The following is a 23,579-nucleotide window of genomic DNA, read 5'->3' on the forward strand; positions in this document are numbered from 1 at the left end:
ACTCCAGCCACATGAGGTCTGGCATTGTCCTGCATTGGCAGGAACCCAGGGCCAACCGCACCAGCATATGGTCTCACAAGGGGTCTGAGGATCTCATCTCGGGACCTAATGGCAGTCAGGCTACCTCTGGCGAGCACATGGAGGGCTGTGCGGCCCTCCAAAGAAATGCCACATTACTGACCCACTGCCAAACCGGTCATGCTGAAGGATGTTGTAGGCAACAGATCGCTCTCCACGGCGTCTCCAGACTCTGTCACGTCTGTCACATGTGCTCAGTGTGAACCTGCTTTCATCTGTGAAGAGTACAGGGCGCCAGTGGTGACTTTGCCAATCCTGGTGTTCTGTGGCAAATGCCAAGCGTCCTGCACGGTGTTGGGCTGTGAGCACAACCCCAATCTGTGGACATCGGGCCCTCATACCACCCTCATGGAGTTGGTTTCTAACCGTTTGTGCAGATACATGCACATTTGTGGCCTGCTGAAGGTTATTTTGCAGGGCTCTGGCAGTGCTCCTCCGGTTCCTCCTTGCACAAAGTCGGAGGTAGGGGTCCTGCTGCTGGGTTGTTGCCCTCGTACGGCCCCCTCCACATTTCCTGGTGTTCTGGCCTGTCTCCTGGTAGCGCCTCCAGCCTCTGGATACTACGCTGACAGACACCGCAAACCTTCTTGCCACAGCTCGCATTGATGTGCCATCCTGGATGAGCTGCACTACCTGAGCAACTTCTGTGGATTGTAGAGTCCGTCTCATGCTACCACGAGTGTGAAAGCACAACCAACATTCAAAAGTGACCAAAACATCAGCCAAAAAGCATTGGTACTGAGAAGTGGTCTGTGGTCCCCACCTGCAGAACCACTCCTTTATTGAGGGTGTCTTGATAATTGTCAATAATTTCCATCTATTCTCTATTCCATTTGCACAACAGCATGTGAAATTGATTGTCAATCAGTGTTGCTTCCTAAGTGGACAGTTTGATTTCACAGAAGTTTGATTTACTTGGAGTTATATTCTGTTGTTTAAGTGTTCCCTTTATTTTTTTGAGCAGTGTACATTCATGGCATATCAGTATGATGCAATAAATATCTAAATGGTGGTCTGACTGCTGAGAACACCCCACCAATATTGAAAATAGGTGTGCTAGATAACTAGTTCCTGGTGGAGAAGAAACTGTGCATGCGAGGAGACACAGAAACAACTAGGTGTGTTAACCAGCCTGTTTCTGTATCTTCCACACACATTAAAAGGTGTACTCAGGGAAATGTAATAAATAATTAAAATAAAGTACATTTCAATTTTTCAAATTTTACTAAATACCTTTATTTAACAAAATTTTAGCAAAAAGGTAATCTTTAGTTAGTGCACTATCATGATTTTAAATATTTCCCTGCCATCCCCGCTGTGAGATTGTAGGATGAGTTGCGTAAAGACGTCTGCTTGAGACAGACGTCGGGTGAAGGCAACGTGCAGACAGATATAGTGAACACGTATTCCTCTGTTCACCGAACCGGATAGGACAAGCGGAGGAGCGAGTGTGGACTAAAGCAGGAGGTAAATGTTGAATCTCAGTCAGCCGGAAAGGTTATCTCCTTTAGTCCGCACTCGCTCCTCTGCTTGACCTGTCAGGTTCGGTGAACAGAGGAATGCGCGTTCTCGAGACTGTTGTACTGTTAAAGGCAAACTTAGGTCAATATTTTTTGTGTTTATTTGTGAAAATATCAGAATTTTGGCAAAAATGTTGAAAATTTTGCAATTTTTATGCCCTTAAACCAGATATTTACTAAAGGGAACCGGTCATGTTATTTCAAGCATCTAAACTGTTCCCAGTACGTTGTTAGTGATGCAGTGTGTATCACTAACACCTTATTTTCATTAAAAACAGCGCAGTAATGATGTCCAAAAAGCACTTTATATAGTTAGATCGTACCTGCTCATTAAGTCATATGGGTGTGCATCATTTTCTGTTCAGTCACTGGCGTCGCCACCCACTCAATTTGATTGATTTCCCTGGTTGCGCTGACATTACTATAATCCTGTGCTTGTGCAGTGTGGAGCCGCACTTGTCCAGTGTTGAGTGGCTGCCCGCTCTACTCTGCACAAGCACGGCTCCATCATCATTATATGGTCACTTTGGAATAAAATTAGATTTTTTGCATCACTACTCTGCAATTTTTCTACTTATTGGTGCAAAAGGTTTTGCTTTACTATTGGACACCACAGGTGTATTACAGAACTTTATACCATTGGGCAGTGAAGAAACAATAATTACATTTTTACCATAAAAATTTTGTTTCAGCCCAGATTTTACATTTTCACATGGGAAAATGGGTAAAAATGGCACCAAAATTTGTCACGCAATTTCTGCTAAACGTGCCAAACGTGGCAATACCCCATATATGGCTGTGCAGTACTGCTTAGCCACACAGCGAGACTCGGGAGGGAAAGAGCGTGTGGTGCCAATCAGACCAGAACCAGAGAGGGAGCTCTGATTGTACATAGGCAGCCATGTGGGGGCTCATACTGTACATAGGCAGCCATGTGGGGGCTCATACTGTACATAGGCAGCCATGTGGGGGCTCATACTGTACATAGGCAGCCATGTGGGGGCTCATACTGTATATAAGCAGCTATGTGGGGCTCATACTGTATTATATACGTAAGTAATATAAATGCCTTAAAACATTCTCTCTCTCTCTCATTCTGACATTTGGCAGATATTAAAAATTATGGTAATCCTAACTGACCTAAAATGGGAAAGGTTAATTCTGATTTCATGTCAGATATTGAGAAAAACATGCATATGTGTCTTTATATAGTGTATGTAAACTTCCGGTTTCAACTGTACATCCAGTAGCTGTGTGTGTGTGTGTGTGTGTGTGTCTGTCTGTGTGTGTGGGGGGGTGAGAGGGAGGGGCATTCCTTCTACATTGCCCGGGGCTCTGGGTTCTCTTAATCCACCCCTGGTTATGGCCAACTGCACTTGGGAAGGACTGCTCACATCATCAATAAGGCCCAGAACACAGGATTTAGGACTAAGTGAAATCTGAAAGGTAAAAAAAACCATTACTAATCTACCAACACTTTCCCATAACCCAGCTAGCCGAGGGCATGCCAAAAACATTTGAATTAAGTCTGCACATCCTCCCTACAATGTGGACAAGAATCATCTGCCCTGAGGCCCATTATGCACAGTGTTTTTGGAGTTCTGTAGACTCTGCGTATAAGAAATAACCTTCTTTGAGCCGTGTTGAGACCTTTCCTGTCAATTCTAGAACATCCTCCCACTCTTCCATAGAGATGTTCCCCACATCTCTCTTGCCAACTTACCCTGACCAATGCCATTCGGTCTCTCAAAATTTTCAACAGCAAAGAATTATATAATAAAGAAATAATTCCCTTAGTAGTTTTAGCATGTACCACAATGTCTACCTTCCCAGTAGATTAAATAGTAAGGTCAGAAATGGTTTCTTGGGTCTGTACTGTGTGTCTTAATTGCAAGTACTTAAAGGAATCAGAATTACCCAAATAAAGCTTTCAGGTGATCAAATGTGAGCAAAAATGGCAAAGTACAGCTGGTAAACGTATCTCAAACCCTGACTTTTCCACTACCCAAATCCCTCAAACAAGGGTTATTCCAAATCGGAGTATATTTAGAGCAATCTTGCATTCCCAAGCACTTTTTACAGGTCCACCAAATTTTGTGTATAAAGAGTAAATAGGGTAGCCTCTCAAGTTAACCTTAAATTTGTGAGATTCTAAACGTTCTAGCAAATTATCACCACCTCCCCAAATATTTTAACACTAGTCTCCATGCCTCCTGAATCCCCTCTAAAGCCCACCCCCTAAAATGCTGAAATTGGGAAGCTAAAAATTACCCCCAAATATGAGGCTATGCTACCCTGATCTTTAGGTAGCTGTAACTTTTCCAATTTTATTCTACATTTCCCAGAACCAATATTTAGATATTCAAATGAAGTTATGAAGAACATAAAGGGTGCATGGCATAAGACACAAGGGCTGACAGGGACAGCTTCCCCCAAACATTCACTTTATTCCTCACCTTGATTACCAAAGGACTTAGATTTAAAGTTATATTTCCTGTGACTTTCTTGTATGTAGATACCCAGGCATTTAAATTTCTGCACCACTGGATTATTTGACATACCATCCCAGACCAATGTATCTCTATTATCTAAGGCAGGGGTGGGCCTTAGGTAATAGAGAGACCTTGACTGTTGTAGAGGGCCAAACCAATAGGCTAAAATTAATTATGCTCAATATTAATATTAACATTAATTATAATCATTTTATATTAATTGTATGACATAATATTGAGCAGAATTAAGTATGCTGACATCCCCTTATATACCGTAAGAGTCCACACACAGTCCCCTATATACAGCAGGTGCCCCACATAGCCTCTTATATGCAGTATGTACCGCCCTATAAATAGTATGAGCTCCACACATCCCTCTATATACACACAAATATCCCATACATATGAACAAAAAAAAACAAAAAACAACACATACTTGCTCCAATTCCCTGGCCCTCTGCCTCTGCTCTCCCCGATGCACTGACTCTCCGCAGTGCACAGCTGGTGCGATGAAATGACGTCATTACGTCTGCTGTCTCACACACGGATTGCTGGAATATGGAGCCAGCGGCACCATCCTCCACTGATGTATTCACTGCTGTCTACATCCCTAGGATACGGAGAGCGGTGACAGTGAGCAGCGACGGCAGATGGACGGCGAGCGGGGGAGGGCATGGTGCGGCCCATGGGCCACTGTTTCAGCCCTTTGGCTGTCTCAGTCTGCAGGCTGGACTAGAACAGCCGAAGTGCCGGATCTGCTCAGGTCTGATCTAAGGGAAATAGCACAGACTTTGACCAGTTTATACAGTAGGTAAGCCCGAGAAAGTTCCAAATCTTTCTATTATTTCCATTATAATTGGAAGGGATATATTAGAATTATTGACAAATAATAACAGATCATCAGCATATAGAGTAATTCCATTCGCTGTAGTTTAACTAATTAAATGGCTCAATCGCTGCTGCGTGTGGTCTTCAGCTTCCCCTGTTCACCACAATCGCATTTGTGTGAAAAAATGGATTGTTATGGCAGTCGATAGAGTGGTGAAGGCCCCATGTGGCCATCATCTTAGTCCTTCTATGAAACCCAGCCACTGGGTGAACTTCATAACAGATCTTTTTTTTCACTTTATACTGCAATGCCATGGTATTGCGGTATGTTGTACATGTGATCAAACTTTTTTTTTTCACTTAAAAACTAAACTGATACAATTTGGTATAGCATAATCATAATAACCTGTATAATCATGATTCCTGGTCATTTTTACAGCACAATATATGTTGTAAAATCAAAAACCCAGAAAAACAAATTGTGGAATTGTGCACTGTAGCTGGAATTTTTTCCTGTTTTCCAGTAAAATGTATGGTCAAATGAATAGTGCCATACAAAACTATGTCTTGTCCCCCCAAAAATAAGCACTCATATAGCTATACCAAAAGGGAAAATAAAAATGTTGTGATTCTGGAGAAAAGGGAGTAGAAAAATAAAAGTTCAAAAAAGTGGAAAAATCACCTGATCAGGAAGGTTAAAGTGCAGAATTTAGTCTTTTTTACTCTAAAAACATAATGTAAAGGTAGCATAAAATCTCCACACAAAATGCATAAAAAAAGAGAAAATACACAAAAAAGCAACAGAAATGTAATTAAGAATAGATTGCTATTGCAAATTTTAGTGTGGACACCGGCGGAAAACCAACAGTAAAAAAAAACGCAGTGTCCTAAAACCCTGGATCTAGAATAAAGCCCAGTAATGACTGCCGATGGTGTTTGTCTGGCTACTTGCCTGTTATAACTGCACATAATGCTGTAGGTCCCAGCTTCAACACAAGCCTGAAATTGTGGTAAAAATGTCATTCGCAAGTCTCTCTCCTCCACCTGTGGGAAAAACAAAACATGAGCTAAGGATAAACACTTATGATCCTAATAAAATGTGTTTGTGAAATAGGTGGGGGGAATTCTTATTCAAGTTGGACAACATATTCCTTACAATTGCGCCCTGTATGTAGATCGCACTAACAAAACAATATGACCAGTGATTTAGGCAATGTTCACATCACGTTTTACCTTATGTTCAGTGTCACCGTCAGGGCTTATATCCAAAACGTCCACAAAATGGGATTTGAGTAAATGCACTGACAGGGCCATTGTCTATAATGATGCAGATGGAATCACAGTGTGCTCTGTCGGATAAAATTTTCGGCCGTATATGTCTAGTTAAAGGCATTTTCCACTACTCGGACAACCCTTTCTGAATCTCTATGTGTCCCCCTTGTAAAATAACAACACTTTTACTCATCTCCGATGCTGGCCCTGATGCAAGCCCTGGCGATCGAGTGACATTGTTATGTCACGTAATCCCTGAGGCCAATCAGTGCTGGACTCTTACATCCTTCAGATGTATGTGATTCCCCACCTTTGGATGCAAGTGAAGTCGCAATGTCACGCGATCCCTGGGAGAGCCAGTGCCGACAACGCTTTAAACGGGACCGGAATTGGAGATGAATATAAATGTTATTATTTTACAAGGGGGAAACATAGGGATTCAGAAGTGGTTGTCAGAGTAGTGGACAACCCCTTTATGGCAGGCAGAAAGACGTAGTCTAGGGCATGGAAACCCACATGTGGCCACAGAGCCTCAGGTTGTGCGCCCATAGTCTAGATCACATACAGGTGCTTCTCACAAAATTAGAATACCATCAAAAAGTTAATTTATTTCAGTTCTTCAATACAAAAAGCAAAACTCATATATTACATAGAGTCATTACAAACAGAGTGATCTATTTCAAGTGTTTATTTCTGTTAATGTTGATGATTATGGCTTACAGCCAATGAAAACACACAGGGCTTCCTATGCGTTTCAAAAGGTCCCTTAGTCTGTTTCAGTAGCCTCCACAATCATGGGGAAGACTGCTGACTTGACAGATGACCAGAAGGCAGTCATTGACATACTCCACAAGGAGCGTAAGCCACAAAAGTCATTGCTAAAGAAGCTGGCTGTTCACACAGTGCTGTATCCTAGCATACTATTGGAAAGTTGAGTGGAAGGAAAAAGTGTGGTAGAAAAAGGTGCACGAGCAACCGGGATAACTACAGCCTTGAAAAGATTGTTAAGGAAAGGCCATTCAAAAATTTGGGGGAGATTCACAAGGAGTGGACTGCTGCTGGAGTCATTGCTCCAAGAGCCACCACCCACAGACGTATCCAGGCCATGGGTTACAAGTGCCGCATTCCTTGTGTCAAGCCACTCATGACCAATAGACAACGCCAGAAGCGTCTTACCTGGGCCATGGAGAAAAAGACCTGGACTGATGCTCAGTTGTCTGTGTTGTTTTCCAATGAAAGTAAATTTTGCATTTCATTTGGAAATCCAGGTCCGAGAGTCTGGAGGAAGAGTGGAGAGGCACACAATCCAAGCTGCTTGAGGTCTAGTGTGAAGTTTCCACAATCAGTGATGGTTTGGGGAGCCATGTCATCTGCTGGTGTAGGTCCACTGTGTTTTATCAAGACCAAAGTCAGTGCAGCCGTCTACCAGGAAATTTTAGAGCACTTCATGCTTCCCTCTGCCAAGCTTTTTGGAGATGGAAATTTCATTCTCCAACAGGACACACTGCCAAAAGTACCAATACCTGGTTTAAAAACAACAGTATTACGGAAATTGGCTGAATTTAGCCCCTGAAAAGGCTCCCCCCCCCTTTCAACTGTCCATGGTCGCAGGAGAGGTCCCTGGACCCCTCGGTTACAGACCGGTGTATAAAGGAGGCCGCCTCACTACCCAGTGAATCCGGGCCTACCTGGAAGCCCGAAGCCGTGGCCTCTCCTCTCTGTGGGATTCGTGACGTGTCCTGCTGGGACGACAGAGGAGCGCCTGAGACGGGCTGCGGGGGACCCAATCTGGATCACCTGCGGCTGCATGCAGACTGGGACGGCGGTGGAGAGACACACGGTGTGAGACACCGCCACCTACGTGCCGAGGAGACTGGTAGCAGCGGAGATCCAGGTACGGGTGCAGAAGAGAGGCGGGCCAGTTGCGGACACAGGTACAAGGAGCTTACCGGCCTGGGCTCTGTGCTCGCCGACTGTTGCGCTGCTGCTGGTGGGACTGCGGTCTTCTCTGGAGGAGTGCCGCTGCGGTTCGGAGAGGCGCCGAGCCCATGGCACGGTGAGTCCTGCTTGAGCCGCCTCGGCCGCCCTGTCCCTGCCGCCGAAGGTTTTCCCGCCACAAGAACAGCCGCCATCTTGCCAACCCTGCGCCACTCATACAGAGACACTGAAGCAGGAGCTTCAAATAGCATCTCTACTAAGTTTAATCAAAAAGGATAAAACACATCTCTCTTCCTCTGTCTCTCTATCTAACACCCATTGCGAGCCACAGATCTCTAATCCCATAAAGAGTCACCTGTCATTCTGCTGAAGCATAGCAAGTGACAAAAATCTCTTTTGACATTTGAAGTCCCCAGCGTGAACTTTTTATTATTATTAACAAGGAATAAAAGGAGCAACATATAAGAAAACAGTGGATTATCTATAACTGAAAAGCCATTTCTAATTTTACACTTTAACTCCATCCAGTGGACATTTGTAGCAAAACAGCAACTTTTCATTATCTACTTCAAACGCCATCTTGTGGACCACAAGGAAATTACAGCCCAAATTTATTACAGTTATTGTTCATTCACTAACTATCCTTGTTATATCATCCAATTCTCTATGACCATTTAATAACCAGCCCTGGCCCCGCATACGCAATCTATTACTGGTCAGTAGATAATTTGCTCTGGTGATTTCTCCATTTCTTACCATGCAGTAGCTACAATCTACAAACTATGAATCTGTGAGTCTTCCGGTTCAGGCGCCGACCATGTGAGCTCTGATCAACTGGTTCATGCTCACCCCCCCCCCGTACATCTATTCAAGTCTCCTGATTCTTGATTCTGGCAGCTTAGTGATCTCCGAAGGCTATCTCTAAGTAATATCATTGGCCTATATGGACCTCTACCTCCTCCGTAGCGGGCAGAAACAATCTACCTTTTCCAGCCACACTGACATCTCCAATCTTCCTAAAATGGCTCCTACTCTTGACCAAGAGGAACATCCCGCCCAATCTGAAGGTGGAGAGGAATTGCGTCAACCCCCCAAAGTGCCCTGCAATTCTACTTCAAGAAAAGGGGAGACACAAATGGACCCTTCAGAACTAGCGTCTGAGGTCACGGCTAAGCTATTACCCAAAATCAAAACCATAATACAATCCACACTAAACACTGCCCTGCAGGATCTACAAGCCAGACAGGATGAACAAGCCGAACAGCTTACCGAATTAGAATCACGAATATCTAACATCGAGGATGATTCAAAAGAGGACCATTCCAAAATATCTGCCATCGTTCATGAAACCTCTATGTGAAAATGAAATACCAAGAGCCCTAAAACTACCCGAAGGTAAAAAGGTGGAAAGGGTTCACAGAATTGGTTCTCCACCCGCTACCTCTGGGACCCAGGGTACAACCAGGCCAAGACAGGTCATCATGAAATTTCTGGACTTCAAATGATAAAGCGGACATTATCCTAGCATTCAAACAATTAAACCACCCATTGATCATTCAAGGCCATAAAATCTTGCTTTTTGAAGACTACTCCATCGAAGTAACCAGGAAAAGGAAGACCTTCAGCTCTATATGCACCAAACTTCACAAGGAAAAAATTCGCTTCAACTCCGCTACCCAGCTATTTTACGCTTGAAGGACACAGATGACTCTTTCCGGGAATTTATTTCACCTGTTAAAGCAGAAACTTGTCAACAGTCTCCTGCGCCCGAGGGCCAGCCCGGAATGGTTCCACCAGGATGAAACTCCTTCTTGCTCGCGGTCCCCTAAGGGATCTACGAGGCGAGGAGACAAAGGAGGCCAGAGTTTAACAATCGTTGATTCAGTGAGCTTCTCCTTTTATACACCTGGAGGTGCTGGAGGAAAGGTAGTATGGAGGCAGTTGCTTCCGTCCTTCTACCCACTCGGACTTTTACAATTTTGACTAAAGTTATTATATTCCATGGGTGAGGTGGGAAGGGAGAATGGAATCAATAAGTGATCAAAATGGAAGAAGAATTTTGATGAAAAATAACATAGAAAAAGGGGGTTAAATTGTAAATTGTAGTTTTACACACATGGTCGGGCAGAATTGAAGCCCAGGGCAAAGGTTTCCCTATGAGCTGATACAAAGTGTCTACGCTCTTGCTAGGACAGTTGTTTTCTAAAAATTTGGTTAATTGTTACTTAAGTTTGTTTTACATGTTCAAGTATTGCTCCTTATTATATAATTTAGTTACATGTCATCATTGTCTTGTAAGTATTTTACCAGTTATGTTTATTCTTACAGTCCCTGAATGTTTATAGTGTCATTGAATGTTAAAGGTTTGAGAACTCCCCAGAAATGCATGAAAGTCCTTAAACATTTAAAACCCGACATAGCCCTTCTAACAGGAGACATCTCCCGGATGCAAACTTCCCCCGGATGAAAAAATTATGGGTGGGTGGAGTTTATGGCTCATTGTCTGTGGATAGAAAAGCTGGGGTCTTAATCCTTATCAATAAACAATTTACACACCAGATCATAAGTCAACAACAAGATGGAGAGGGAAGATTGCTACACTTAACATTAACCACATCTTGTGGAACCTTCTCTATCTATAATGTATAATGCGCTAGCACCTCTTATGTCTACCTGCCAAGTAATCGACTCGTGGAGATTCCTGAACCCTAGTAATAGGGAATTCACACATTTCTCACACGCCAACGTCTCTTGGTCTCGAATGGACTATATTTTTATCTCCCCCTCCCTGTTAGCTAAATTGATTACTGTACACATTGATAATATTGTTATTTCAGACCATGCTCCAATAAATTTGGAACTATCAAAGAAATTTCTTCGGGGCTCTGATTTCTTATGGAGATTCCCATATTAATTTATTTCCTCTCTCAAATTATGGTGGCAGGAATTCTTGTTGCATAACTCGGCACACCAAAATGATACCACACTACTATGCGAATCAGCCAAGTAGGGGGAAAATTTTGGCGTATACGTTCTCTCACAAAAAAAAAAAGTTATGAGAAGATATGGTGAACTATCCTCTGAACTGAAACAAGCCTACACTACATTTCTACTTGACCCTTCCCCTTTAAATAAAACACTTTGGTCTCAAAAACGTTCAGAATTAAAACAATACGTAGATATGAGAGAAAAATTCCACCTATCCCAAACAGAAGCATATTGTTATAGGTTTGGTAACAAATCAGGGAGGATGATGGCCAATTGGGAAAAAGATCTTAAAAAGCCACAGGGAATTTTCCAACTAAGAAATACCAACGGGGAAATCCACCCGAATCCTAAATCAATTAATGAGATCCTAGGCTCATTTTATAAGGACTTATATAAAAATCGGAAACAAATCATGCCCCTCTCCGATAGGGTCAAACTACCTTTATTTTCAGTGGAGCAAAAATCTATATTAAATAAACCTCTCTCATTGGAAGAGATTACTAATACAATTAAAAATTTGAAACGAAATAAAGCCCCTGGCCCAGATGGATACACATCTGATTTCTTTAAGGGAAGAGGTTTCCAAGTTATTAGAATCGATCTTTAATAAAATAACTCAAGGCGATCCCATTTTCCCTTCCGCAAATATGGCTTACGTTAAATTGTTACTAAAACCAGACAAAGAGCCATTATCCCGCAGTTCATACAGACCAATTTCCCTCATAAATACTGACATTAAGATAATGTCCAAAATAATGGCTGACAGACTGGCCTCCATTTTACCTCACCTTATATCCCCTGTACAAGCAGGTTTTATTAAAGGTTGCTCGGCCACGCTAAATATTAGAAAGGTACTGTTGGCGCTGGATAAAATCCAGTCTACACCGAATTTAAAACGTTCCCCGGCGATTGTCTCCTTAGACGTCGAAAAGGCCTTTGACAATATTAATTGGGATTGGTTGTACAAGGTCTTAACTAAGATGTTGTTGACAGGCCCCTTCTATAACTATATATGCAATTTCTATAGGTCTCCAAAAGCTCAGGTATATACCCCGGGTTTTCTGTCCACTCCCTTCCCCCTAGAGAAGGGAACGAGACAAGGGTGTCCTTTGTCCCTCCTACTTTTTAACATAGCACTAGAACCCTTAATTCGTATTCTGTCGGACCCAAAAACCTTTTCAGGCATCCAATTTACTAAGAAATCAATTCAGGCGGCATTTTTTGCAGACAATATTTACCTGCATTTACCTCTAGTAATGGATCTGCTTAAAAATTTCGTTGCTTACTCTGGGTTTAAAATAAATGCTAAAAAATGTGAATTACTACCATTAACTGAAAAAGGAATAAAACTTTACCCAAGAGGATCTTTCAACGATATAACTATAGCTCCCCTTTATATCACTTATTTGGGTATCAAAAAAGGTCGCTCACCATCCTCTTTGTACAAGTTAAATTATCCCCCCCTCATAAAAAAAATTACTAATCAATTACTAATCATAGACTGTAAGCTCGCGAGCAGGGCCCTCACTCCTTTCGATATGAGATATGCTTATTCTGTATTGTCTGTATAAGTCCCCCCTAAAATTTGTAAAGTGCTGCGGAATATGTTGGCGCTATAAAAATAAACTATTATTATTATTATTATTATATTATTATAATTAAAGTCATGGCAGGATCTGCCCTTGTCTTTCTTGGGTAGGGCACATTTGGTCAAGATGATCAGTAAATCCCTCTGACATAACTACACTCAATAGGGCCTTCAGTCATTTCATCTGGAAGAGAAAACGTCCTAGGATTAATCTAGACAAACTTATGTCAAAGATGATGGTGGCATTAATTTTTCAAGCGTCAGGAATTATAACCTCATCTGCCTCTTTCACTACTTAATAGACTGGCTCCACAAAAGACATACATACTCTGACTATACGTTGGAATCAGATTATGCTTACCCATTCAATTTGATTGCACTTCTACACTCTAGATATACTTCCCTACCCCTAGCAATCAAAAGATCAGTAACTTTTAAAGACACCATTTCCGCTTGGAAGGCAGTTAGGAAAAAATATGGCCTTTCTTTCAGAATTTCTAAGCACCTGCCGCTATGGCGGAATCCAGAATTTCCACAGGGCATTGAAAACAAATTATTTTCTAAGTGGCAACAGGCTGGTATAGATAACATATCTCATCTCCTCCACCCTACCGATCAGAGATGGTTGACATATCCAGAATGTATGGGAAAATATAAACTACCTCTCCAACATGGCTTCTAATATGAACAAATCAGACTTTCCGTTATGTCAAACTTAAGGGATGTTACTTATGAGTAGTGTTGAGCGATACCTTCCGATATCGGGAAATATCGGATCGGATTGGATCGGACCGATACCCAAAAAGTATCGGATATCGCCGATTCCGATACCGGAAACCAATGCAAGTCAATGGGACACAAATATCGGAATAAAAATAAACCCTTTCTTTCCTTGTAGGTTAATTCTACATGAAGGAAAGCAACTAAGAATAATGTAGAATGACATGAAAAGAAGGCAATTCAGCAGCAGCATACACCGGTACCCGACAATTTACAACAGAAAGAATAGAGCATCACACATAGATTACATAGATAGAAACATGTCAGTCACATATATGAAGTACAGTGACAGTGTTGCTTACTGTACTTGTCATTTAGTGTAAAGGATTTATTAAAAAAAATAACAGTGTTTTCATGCACCGTCTCTTTAAAAAAGCCAGCCGGCAATTCAGCAGCGGTACCCGACAATTTAGAATAGAAAGAATAGAGAATCACACATAGATTAGATAGATAGAAACATGTCAGTCACATATATAATAAGTACAGTGACAGTGTTGATTACTGTACTTGTCATTTAGTGTTAAAATAAAGGATTTATTAAAAAAAAAATTGGCGTGGGGTTCCCCGTAATTTTAGGCTCTAGCGGAGGTTAAGCAGACAGCTGGGGCAGATGTTTGAAGCCTGGGAAGGGGGTAATACCCACGGAGCTTCCCAGGCTACTAATATCAGCCCCCAGCTGAATACCTAGCCTTTACTAGCTATTAAAATGGGGGACCCCCAAAAAAATGACGTGGGGTCCCCCCTATTTTAATAGCTAGCAAAGGCTAGGCAGACAGCTGGGGGCTGATATTAATAGCCCAGGAAGGGTGCCATGAATATTGGCCCCCTCCCAGGCTAGAAACACCAGCCGTCAGCCGCCCCAGAAATGGCGCATCCATAGGATGTGCCAATTCTGGCACTTAGCCTTGCTCTTCTCACTGCCCTGTAGCGGTGGCAGTGGGGTAATAGGGCTGGGGTTGATGTCAGCTTATAATGCCAGCTGACATCAAGCCCAGGTTAGTAATGGAGAGGCGCCTATAAGACACCCCCATTACTAACCCCATAGTCAAAGTTAAAAAAAAAACACAAACACCCAGAATAAAGTCCTTTAATTGAAATAAAGACACAATTCTTTATTGTTCTAAATTAAACCATACTTACCATCACGCCCATTCCAGCTGAAGCCAACGATCTCCTGCAATAAAAGTAAAATAATAAAGCAACCTCATCCTTACCTTTCCATGGTTCCCACGACGGCTCCAGCTCTGCTACATTCACATGACAGGCTGGATCGCAGCCGAAAGCTGCCATCCAGCTTGCCATGCAGCAGAGACTGAGAAGCGCAGGCATGCTGGCGCTCCTCAGTGTCTGGCTGTGACGGCATCCAGATGAGCCGAGTTCATGTCCAATGAACTCAGCTCACCTCATGCACGTCACTGACAGCTTGGGAAAATTCTCCTGCTCAAGCGCTGAGCGCAGGAGAATTTTCCCACGCTGTCAGTGACGTGCATGAGCTCACCTCATGCACGTCACTGACAGCGTGGGAAAATTCTCCTGCTCAAGCGCTGAACGGCAGGAAAATTTTCCCACGCTGTCAGTGACGTGCATGAGGTGAGCTGAGTTCATTGGACATGAACTCGGCTCATCTGGATGCCGTCACAGCGAGACACTGAGGAGCGCAAGCATGGCTGCGCTTCTCAGTCTCTGCGGCATGGCAAGCTGGATGGCAGCAATCTGTTGCGATCCAGCCTGTCATGTCAATGTAGCAGAGCTGAAGCTGTCGTGGGAACCATGGAAAGGTGAGGATGATGTTGCTTTATTATTTTACTTTTATTGCAGAAGACATTGGCTTCAGCTGGAATGGGCGTGATGGAAAGTATGGTTTAATTTAGAACATTAAAAAATTGTGTGTTTATTTCAATTAAAGGACTTTATTCTGGGTGTTTGTGTTTTTTTTTTTAACTTTGACTATGGGGTTAGTAATGGGGGTGTCTTATAGACGCCTCTCCATTACTAACCTGGGCTTGATGTCAGCTGGCATTATAAGCTGACATCAGCCCCAGCCCTATTACCCCACTGCCACCGCTACAGGGCAGTGGGAAGAGCGAGGCTAAGTGCCAGAATTGGCGCATCCTATGGATGCGGCATTTCTGGGGCGGCTGACGGCTGGTGTTTCTAGCCTGGGAGGGGGCCAGTATTCATGGCACCCTTCCTGGGCTATTAATATCAGCCCCCAGCTGTCTGCCTAGCCTTTGCTAGCTATTAAAATAGGGGGGACCCCACGTCATTTTTTTGGGGGGGTCCCCCATTTTAATAGCTAGTAAGGGCTGGGGGCTGATATTAGTAGCCTGGGAAGCTCAGTGGGTATTACCCCCTTCCCAGGCTTCAAACATCTGCCCCAGCCGTCTGCTTAACGTCTGCTAGAGCCTAAAATTACGGGGAACCCCACGCCAATTTTTTTTTAAATAAATCCTTTATTTTAACACTAAATGACAAGTACAGTAATCAACACTGTCACTGTATTTCTTATATATGTGAATGACAGGTTTCTATCTATCTAATCTATGTGTGATGCTCTATTCTTTCTGTTGTAAATTGTCGGGTACCGGTGTATGCCGCTGCTGAATTGCCAGCCAGCTTTTTTAAAGAGACCGTGCATGAAAACACTATTATTTTTTTTAATAAATCCTTTAACACTAAATGACAAGTACAGTAAGCTGAGCGCTGCCATCCAGCTTGTCATTGTCATCCTTCAGAGACACTGTAGATCGCAAGCATTATGGGAACTTCCGATTCCGGTATTCGATATTCTAAAAGTATCGGAACTCAGTATCGGAACTCCGATACCGCGAATATCGGTCGATACCCGATATTTCAGTATCGGAATGCTCAACACTACTTATGAGACGTCCCAGAACTAATTGGATGTCATTCTATCTCCAATAGTTACCCCCTCAATATCTCTATTCGGTTATGAAATCTAATTTGTTAGGGGTACACCCAGACCTTTTCTTTAAATATTGGAAGCAATAATTGGAAGACGTGGAAATTTCCATTAAGATCAGATTAGGTTGGAAGGTATTTAGGAAATACATCATAAGTGAAACATGGAGAGAAACTCAATATAAAATAATACATGGGGCCATCTATGCCTTTAATATACTGAAAAAAGATCCATTATCAAATAGACTAGCTGCATGCCCTAAGTGCCATCATCCATACTCTGACCTCATGAATGGTCTATGGTCCTGCACCGAATCAACAGTATATTGGGATCAGGTCTCAGATTTGATTCACACTATATGGGATCCAGGGTACACCCTCTCTCTATACTTAGCCCTACTACATTATTGGAGTAACCCAGAGAATCCTAACAAAAAGATAGGAGGCCCCCCAAAACTGCCCCACACTCTACTCTTCTTGGCAAAAAAAAAGGTACTCAAAAATTGGCTAGACCCTAACATTCCCCCCATAGCAGAGTTGACAATCCAAATAAAACAGTTTTTTGGAGTAGAACAACTAGATGCCCTCAGTAACAAGGAACAGCAAGCTGGCAAATTTCTATTAAAGTGGAAACAGTTTATTATAACATGTTGCTCTCTGATTGAAAAAAACATTTTTTTACTTCTACAGAATGGTATATTCTAGAGGATCTCAACAACATCAAGAACTGAAATAAATTAACTTTTTGATTATATTCTAATTTTGTGAGAAGCACCTGTATGTTAAACTCTGGCCCGCAGGCCAAATCTGGCCTGCGGGGTGAGTATATTTGGCCCGCAACGCCGGGCAGGTCCCCCAAATATATTTGGCCCACAACGCCAGACGGGTCCCCCGAATATATTTGGCCCGCAACGCAGGGCGAGCCCTCCGCCCGGCATTGCACTTTCAACTATAATCGGCATCTCTGATACAGTTGAAAGCAATGATGGAGGAGAGAGCATCAGCTGATGGTCCCTCTCCCATCATTTCCCCTCTGCATCCTCTACATCTGACGCCTTAGCACAGCGCACGCAATGACGTCAATATAGTGCACCACGCTATACTGAGATGTGCAGAGGATCTGAAAACACCATGAAGAGACCGGAGCAGCTGAGGAATGGGCAGAGCTGGTGAGTATTTATTTATGTGAGCTAATTATACTGTAAGGAGCACTATGTGGAGCCCATTATACTGTATGGAGGACTATGTGGAGCCCATTATATTGTATGGAGGACTATGTGGAGCCCATTATACTGTATGGAGGACTATGTGGGGCCCATTATTCTGTATGGAGGACTATGTGGAGCCCATTATATTGTATGGAGGACTATGTGGAGCCCATTATACTGTATGGAGCACTTTTTGTGGCCATTATACTGTATGGAGCACTATGTGGGGCCATTATACTGTATGGAAAGCAATCCAGGGCCCTGTTAAACTGTATGAGGGACTATGTGGGGCCCATTATACTGAATGAAACACTTTTGTGGCCATTATGATGTATGGAGGACTGTGTGGGGATTACAATTGGAGAATCATACTGTGATGAGGTCATCATACCGTGCGTGTGGAGGGTACTGTGTGGGTATCATGCTGTGTTTGGGGGCACTTTGTTTGCATTTTACTTTATTATCTGAATTATTTAAGTTTTTTTTATCCTTTGCTATTACATATGTAAATTAGTTGTAATATTTGAAGATAAAAAAAGTCTACAATTAAGGAACTTTTTCCTTAATAAATATCAAGGTTGACCCACGGCTTTGTCCCAGCTTTTAATTTTGGCCCTCTGTGTATTTGAGTTTTACATCCCAGGTTTTGATGCATGAGATACCTGGAACTAAAATGTTAACATAAGTGGAAATTATCAACAAGCTAGTTTTGGACTTAATATATTAGCACCAATCATTGATACATAAAATAAAATCCATAAGCCAGTTTACAGACTGCAGTACCTTGGCATCAAAGCTAAACCTGGAAACAGGAATATTTTCAGGACCACCGTGGGCGTCAAAGTGTTTGCAGCCAGCATTGGCTTTGATATAACGAGGATGGTCTCCCTGTAGTCCTTTCACAAAAGCTGTGGCCAGAAGTCCACTAAGGTAAGGATCTTCACCATAAGTTTCCTGCAGATAAAACCTTACAAGATGTAATAGTTGAAAACACATTGCTTATACAGCGCTGCTAGAAGGGGCATCCTTTGGCATTACCATCAGCACAAAAACTGTGCAGTGGGAGATTCATGACAAGGATTTCCATGGACGAGCAGCAGGCTGCAAGCCTTACATCACCAAGCACAATGCTAAGTGTCAGACAGGGTGTTATGAAGCTGCCAGTACTGGACTCTAGAGCAGTGGAAATGTGACAAATCACACTTCTCTATATAGCAGTATAATCGACGAGGTTGTGTTTGGCGAAAGCCAAGAAAACGTTACCTGCCTGACTTCAATTGGTGGAGGAGAGAGAATTCTATGAACATGTTTTTCAGCATTTACAGTTGTAATGAAATGTGAAAAAAGCTCCTGTAGCTGTAATGTGCAGGTGTCCAATTCTCTTCTCCTTATAGTGTATCCGCTTCCCTACCTGATTCCTGCCCCATAGAGGATGTCTCATAATATTGATCACAGGACTGAAGCAGCTGAGACCAGTGTGGTCATCATAGTTCCCGATGGACATGAAGTAGTTGTGTTTTGCTCTGACTTCAGTGGCTGTGGCATTAGCCACTTTCAATATCAATTCAGGGCTGCAGAAAAAAGCACAGTATGAGACATAAGCCATGAAGAATACCCCAAAAGCAAAAGATAAGAGCAGATCAACAGTGACAGGATGTGAAGATTTGTATTGTGACCTGTGTATATGGTCTGTGTTCTTTTTTACATTACCTGAAAGATGCAGCCAGACCCAAAGCCTGAGGGTAAGAAGTGGCATAACCTTGTGCCTGGACATCTCCCCTCAAACATTCGGTATTCCAGTTATATGGCTTGATGCCCAACGTAGGGATAGCAGGAGCAGGACCATTGTTAATTGCACCGCCCCTCGCCATCTGTGATTGATCAAAGGAATTAAAATGATACCTGCCACAGTATAAATAATAAAACCAGATACAGCGTTATGTATGGTAGTGTAAAGTACACAAGGCTCTCCAGAATGCTGCATGACGCTTCCACCATCACAGCAGGAAGCCTACAGAATGTTTCCAGTTCTGCCAGTAATTCGCCGATTCTGATAGGACTAAATGGTATTAAAAGGAGAACATGCTCAGAATGTATGTTCTCAGAACCATGAAGCATTACCTGTAGCACCATTTCTTCAAGGCTAAGCCGATCGATCAGGTCCTTCACACGTACATCCCATGACAGCGAGGGATTCCTGAAGGGATAATCCTGTCCCAAACAAGCTGAGAGTTGTAGGAAAACCATGGCTAGAGACACGATGTTGGCCTTAGCCATAGACAATGAGATGGACTTCATGCCTTATATTTCTTATACAAGGGTAGACTTTAAGGAAGTTTCACTATTGCGAGCAGTCATGAGCTGAAAAGAGGAAATCCCATTTGATGTTTTATTTTGTCATCTGCAATGAGGAACAAAGAAAATGTTATTAAAATGACAAATAAAGGTAGTGGTGTCTCAAACATGTCCACATCAAAAGTGCTACATCTTCATGTTCACACCAGGAAGATATTCTATCCACGCTGTGATACCATCAATCACTGGCGGACACAGAAAGAAAAGGGCCCTCTGCAGTCCAATAGCTCATCAATAATGCACAACTCAACCTGTTATAGAGGTGGAAATGGGACCCACTTATATTAGGCCCCTGTGCAGCAATGATATGTCTGCCCCTGCCATCAATATATGTATACAAGAGCATACATGCATGCATATATTTTATATTATAACATATATATATATATATTATATACACATATACTGCTCAAAAAAATAAAGGGAACACTTAAACAGCAGAATATAACTCCAAGTAAATCAAACTTCTGTGAAATCAAACTGTCCACTTAGGAAGCAACACTGATTGACAATCAATTTCACATGCTGTTGTGCAAATGGAATAGACAATAGATGGAAATTATTGGCAATTATCAAGACACCCTCAATAAAGGAGTGGTTCTGCAGGTGGGGACCACAGACCACATCTCAGTACCAATGCTTTCTGGCTGATGTTTTGGTCACTTTTGAATGTTGGTTGTGCTTTCACACTCGTGGTAGCATGAGACGGACTCTACAACCCACAGAAGTTGCTCAGGTAGTGCAGCTCATCCAGGATGGCACATCAATGCGAGCAGTGACAAGAGGGTTTTCTATGTCTGTCAGCGTAGTGTCCAGAGGCGCTACCAGGAGACAGGCCAGTACACCAGGTGGCGCTGAGGGGGCCGTAGGAGGGCAACAACCCAGCAGCAGGACCGCTACCTCCGCCTTTGTGCAAGGAGGAACAGGAGGAGCACTGCCAGAGCCCTGCAAAATGACCTCCAGCAGGCCACAAATCTGCATGTGTCTGCACAAACGGTTAGAAACCGACGCCATGAGGGTGGTATGAGGGCCCGATGTCCACAGATGGGGGTTGTGCTCACAGCCCAACACCATGCAGGACGCTTGGCATTTGCCAAAGAACACCAGGATTGGCAAAGTCGCCACTGGCGCCCTGTGGTCTTCACAGATGAAAGCAGGTTCACACTGAGCACATGTGACAGACATGACAGAGTCTGGAGACGTCGTGGAGAGCGATCTGCTGCCTGCAACATCCTCCAGCATGACCGGTTTGACAGTGGGTCAGTAATGGTGTGGGATGGCATTTCTTTGGAGGGCCGCACAGCCGTCCATGTGCTCGCCAGATGTAGCCTGACTGCTATTAGGCACTGAAATGAGATTCTCAGACCCCTTGTGAGGCCATATGCTGGTGCGGTTGGCCCTGGGTTCTTCCTAATGCAGTACAATGCCAGACCTCATGTGGCTGGAGTGTGTCAGCAGTTCCTGCAAGATGAAGGCATTGAAGCTATGGACTGGCCCGCCCATTCCCCAGACCTGAATCCGATTGAGCACATCTAGGACATCATGTCTCGCTCCATCCACCAACGTCACGTTGCACCACAGACTGTCCAGGAGTTGGCGGATGCTTTAGTCCAGGTCTGGGAGGAGATTCCACAGGAGACCATCCTCAACCTCATCAGGAGCATGCCCAGGCATTGTAGGGAGGTCATACAGGCACGTGGAGGCCACACACAATACTGAGCCTCATTTTGACTTGTTTTAAGGACATTACATCAAAGTTGGTTCAGCCTGTAGTGTGTTTTTCAACTTTAATTATGGGGGTGACTCCAAATCCAGGCCTCCATTGGTTAATAAATTTGATTTCCATTGATGATTTTTGTGTGATTTTGTTGTCAGCACATTCAACTTTGTACAGAACAAAGTATTCAATGGGAATATTTCATTCATTCAGATCTAGGATGTGTTATTTGAGTGTTCCCTTTATTTTTTTGAGCAGTATATTATATATATTATATCTCAGAGGTGGACACAGACTGGAGAGGGCTCCTGTGTAAGAACTGTATATGGGCCCTATCTTATCCTGTAGCTCCACATATAGACACGGCTCACAAAATTACATGAATTCAAAAAACATCACAGAAAAAAAAAACAGCCTTACCAACACCAGGACGGATTACTAAAGCATAAGCAGGATGCAGCAGATCCCTTATACATTATTTTTCATCTTTTTATTGAACATTTTTTCATCATTTGCAGGATGCAGCCATGCCTTTTAGTGTTGGTTGGGTGAATTGGGGCGTATGTCTTGTGGGGTGCACATATATACTGCAGGGCAGCCCACTTGATTTAAAATATTGGGCATCATTAATAGGCTGTAAACCAGACACTGTGCATCACACCCATCAGTGTGACTGGCGTCCTATATAAGCCGCATTTGAGTGTATTTGTAATACTACTCATCCACTCACATATCTGCCAATTCATGGAAGGGGTGGCTGTCGCATCAGTATTATGCACCTGTGCGGCCCCCGCCCATAGCTCCACATATAGCACCTAATTCACCTGTATGACAGCTATGCAGTTTGTCAGCTTATTTCCTTAAGTGCATTCTAATTGATATTAACGACAAAGAGCCCCCAAACCTATTGAGCCCCTGTGCAGCTGCACAGGTTGCACCGGTGGAATATATCAAATATATATGTGCGTTTTTACACTCCGACAAAGACCATTTTATAGGGAAAAATCCAGCACTAGCACTGTACATTAATGTCACTGTGCATTATTGGCATTGTGCATTACTAGCACTGTGCATTACTAGCACTGTGCATTACTAGCATTGTGCATTACTAGCACTGTACATTACTAGCACTGTACATTACTAGCACTGTACATTACTAGCACTGTACATTACTGGCATTGTGCATTACTGCCACTGTGCATTACTGCCACTGTGCATTACTAGCATTGTGCATTACTAGCATTGTGCATTACTGCCACTGTGCATTACTGCCACTGTGCATTACTAGCATTGTGCATTACTAGCATTGTGCATTACTAGCACTGTACATTACTGCCATTGTGCATTACTGCCACTGTGCATTACTGGCATTGTGCATTACTAGCACTGTACATTACTAGCACTGTGCATTACTGCCACTGTGCATTACTGGCATTGTGCATTACTGGCACTGTGCATTACTGCCACTGTGCATTACTGGCATTGTGCATTACTAGCATTGTGCATTACTGGCACAGTGCATTACTGGCACTGTGCATTACTAGCACTGTACATTACTGCCACTGTGCATTACTAGCATTGTGCATTACTGGCACTGTGCATTACTAGCACTGTACATTACTGCCACTGTGCATTACTAGCATTGTGCATTACTGGCATTGTACATTACTGGCATTGTACATTACTAGCACTGTGCATTACTAGCACTGTACATTACTAGCATTGTGCATTACTGGCATTGTACATTACTAGCACTGTGCATTACTAGCACTGTGCATTACTGCCACTGTGCATTACTGGCATTGTGCATTACTGGCATTGTGCATTACTAGCACTGTACATTACTAGCACTGTGCATTACTGCCACTGTGCATTACTGGCATTGTGCATTAC

The 23,579-nt window shown here is 43.0% G+C and overlaps 1 protein-coding gene across 1 annotated transcript in view; it reads right to left on the bottom strand.

The window, feature by feature from the left end:
- Positions 1–23,579, bottom strand: part of LOC141218677 (uncharacterized) — an 80,053-nt gene that overhangs the window by 15,623 nt on the left and 40,851 nt on the right. The window contains exons 2-6 of the mRNA XM_073665929.1: positions 19,736–20,015; positions 19,325–19,485; positions 19,026–19,185; positions 18,398–18,568; positions 5,871–5,962 (exon numbers count right to left, since the gene is read on the bottom strand). Of these exons, the coding sequence (XP_073522030.1) occupies positions 5,871–5,962; positions 18,398–18,568; positions 19,026–19,185; positions 19,325–19,485; positions 19,736–19,912 (761 nt within the window). The 5' untranslated portion in view covers positions 19,913–20,015. The remainder of the gene's footprint in view (positions 1–5,870; positions 5,963–18,397; positions 18,569–19,025; positions 19,186–19,324; positions 19,486–19,735; positions 20,016–23,579) is intronic.

This window comes from Phyllobates terribilis, unplaced genomic scaffold (genome assembly GCF_046119375.1).
Source record: "Phyllobates terribilis strain yellow unplaced genomic scaffold, ASM4611937v1 Scaffold_2__4_contigs__length_985480577, whole genome shotgun sequence".
In the NCBI taxonomy this organism is placed as follows: Eukaryota; Metazoa; Chordata; class Amphibia; order Anura; family Dendrobatidae; genus Phyllobates; species Phyllobates terribilis.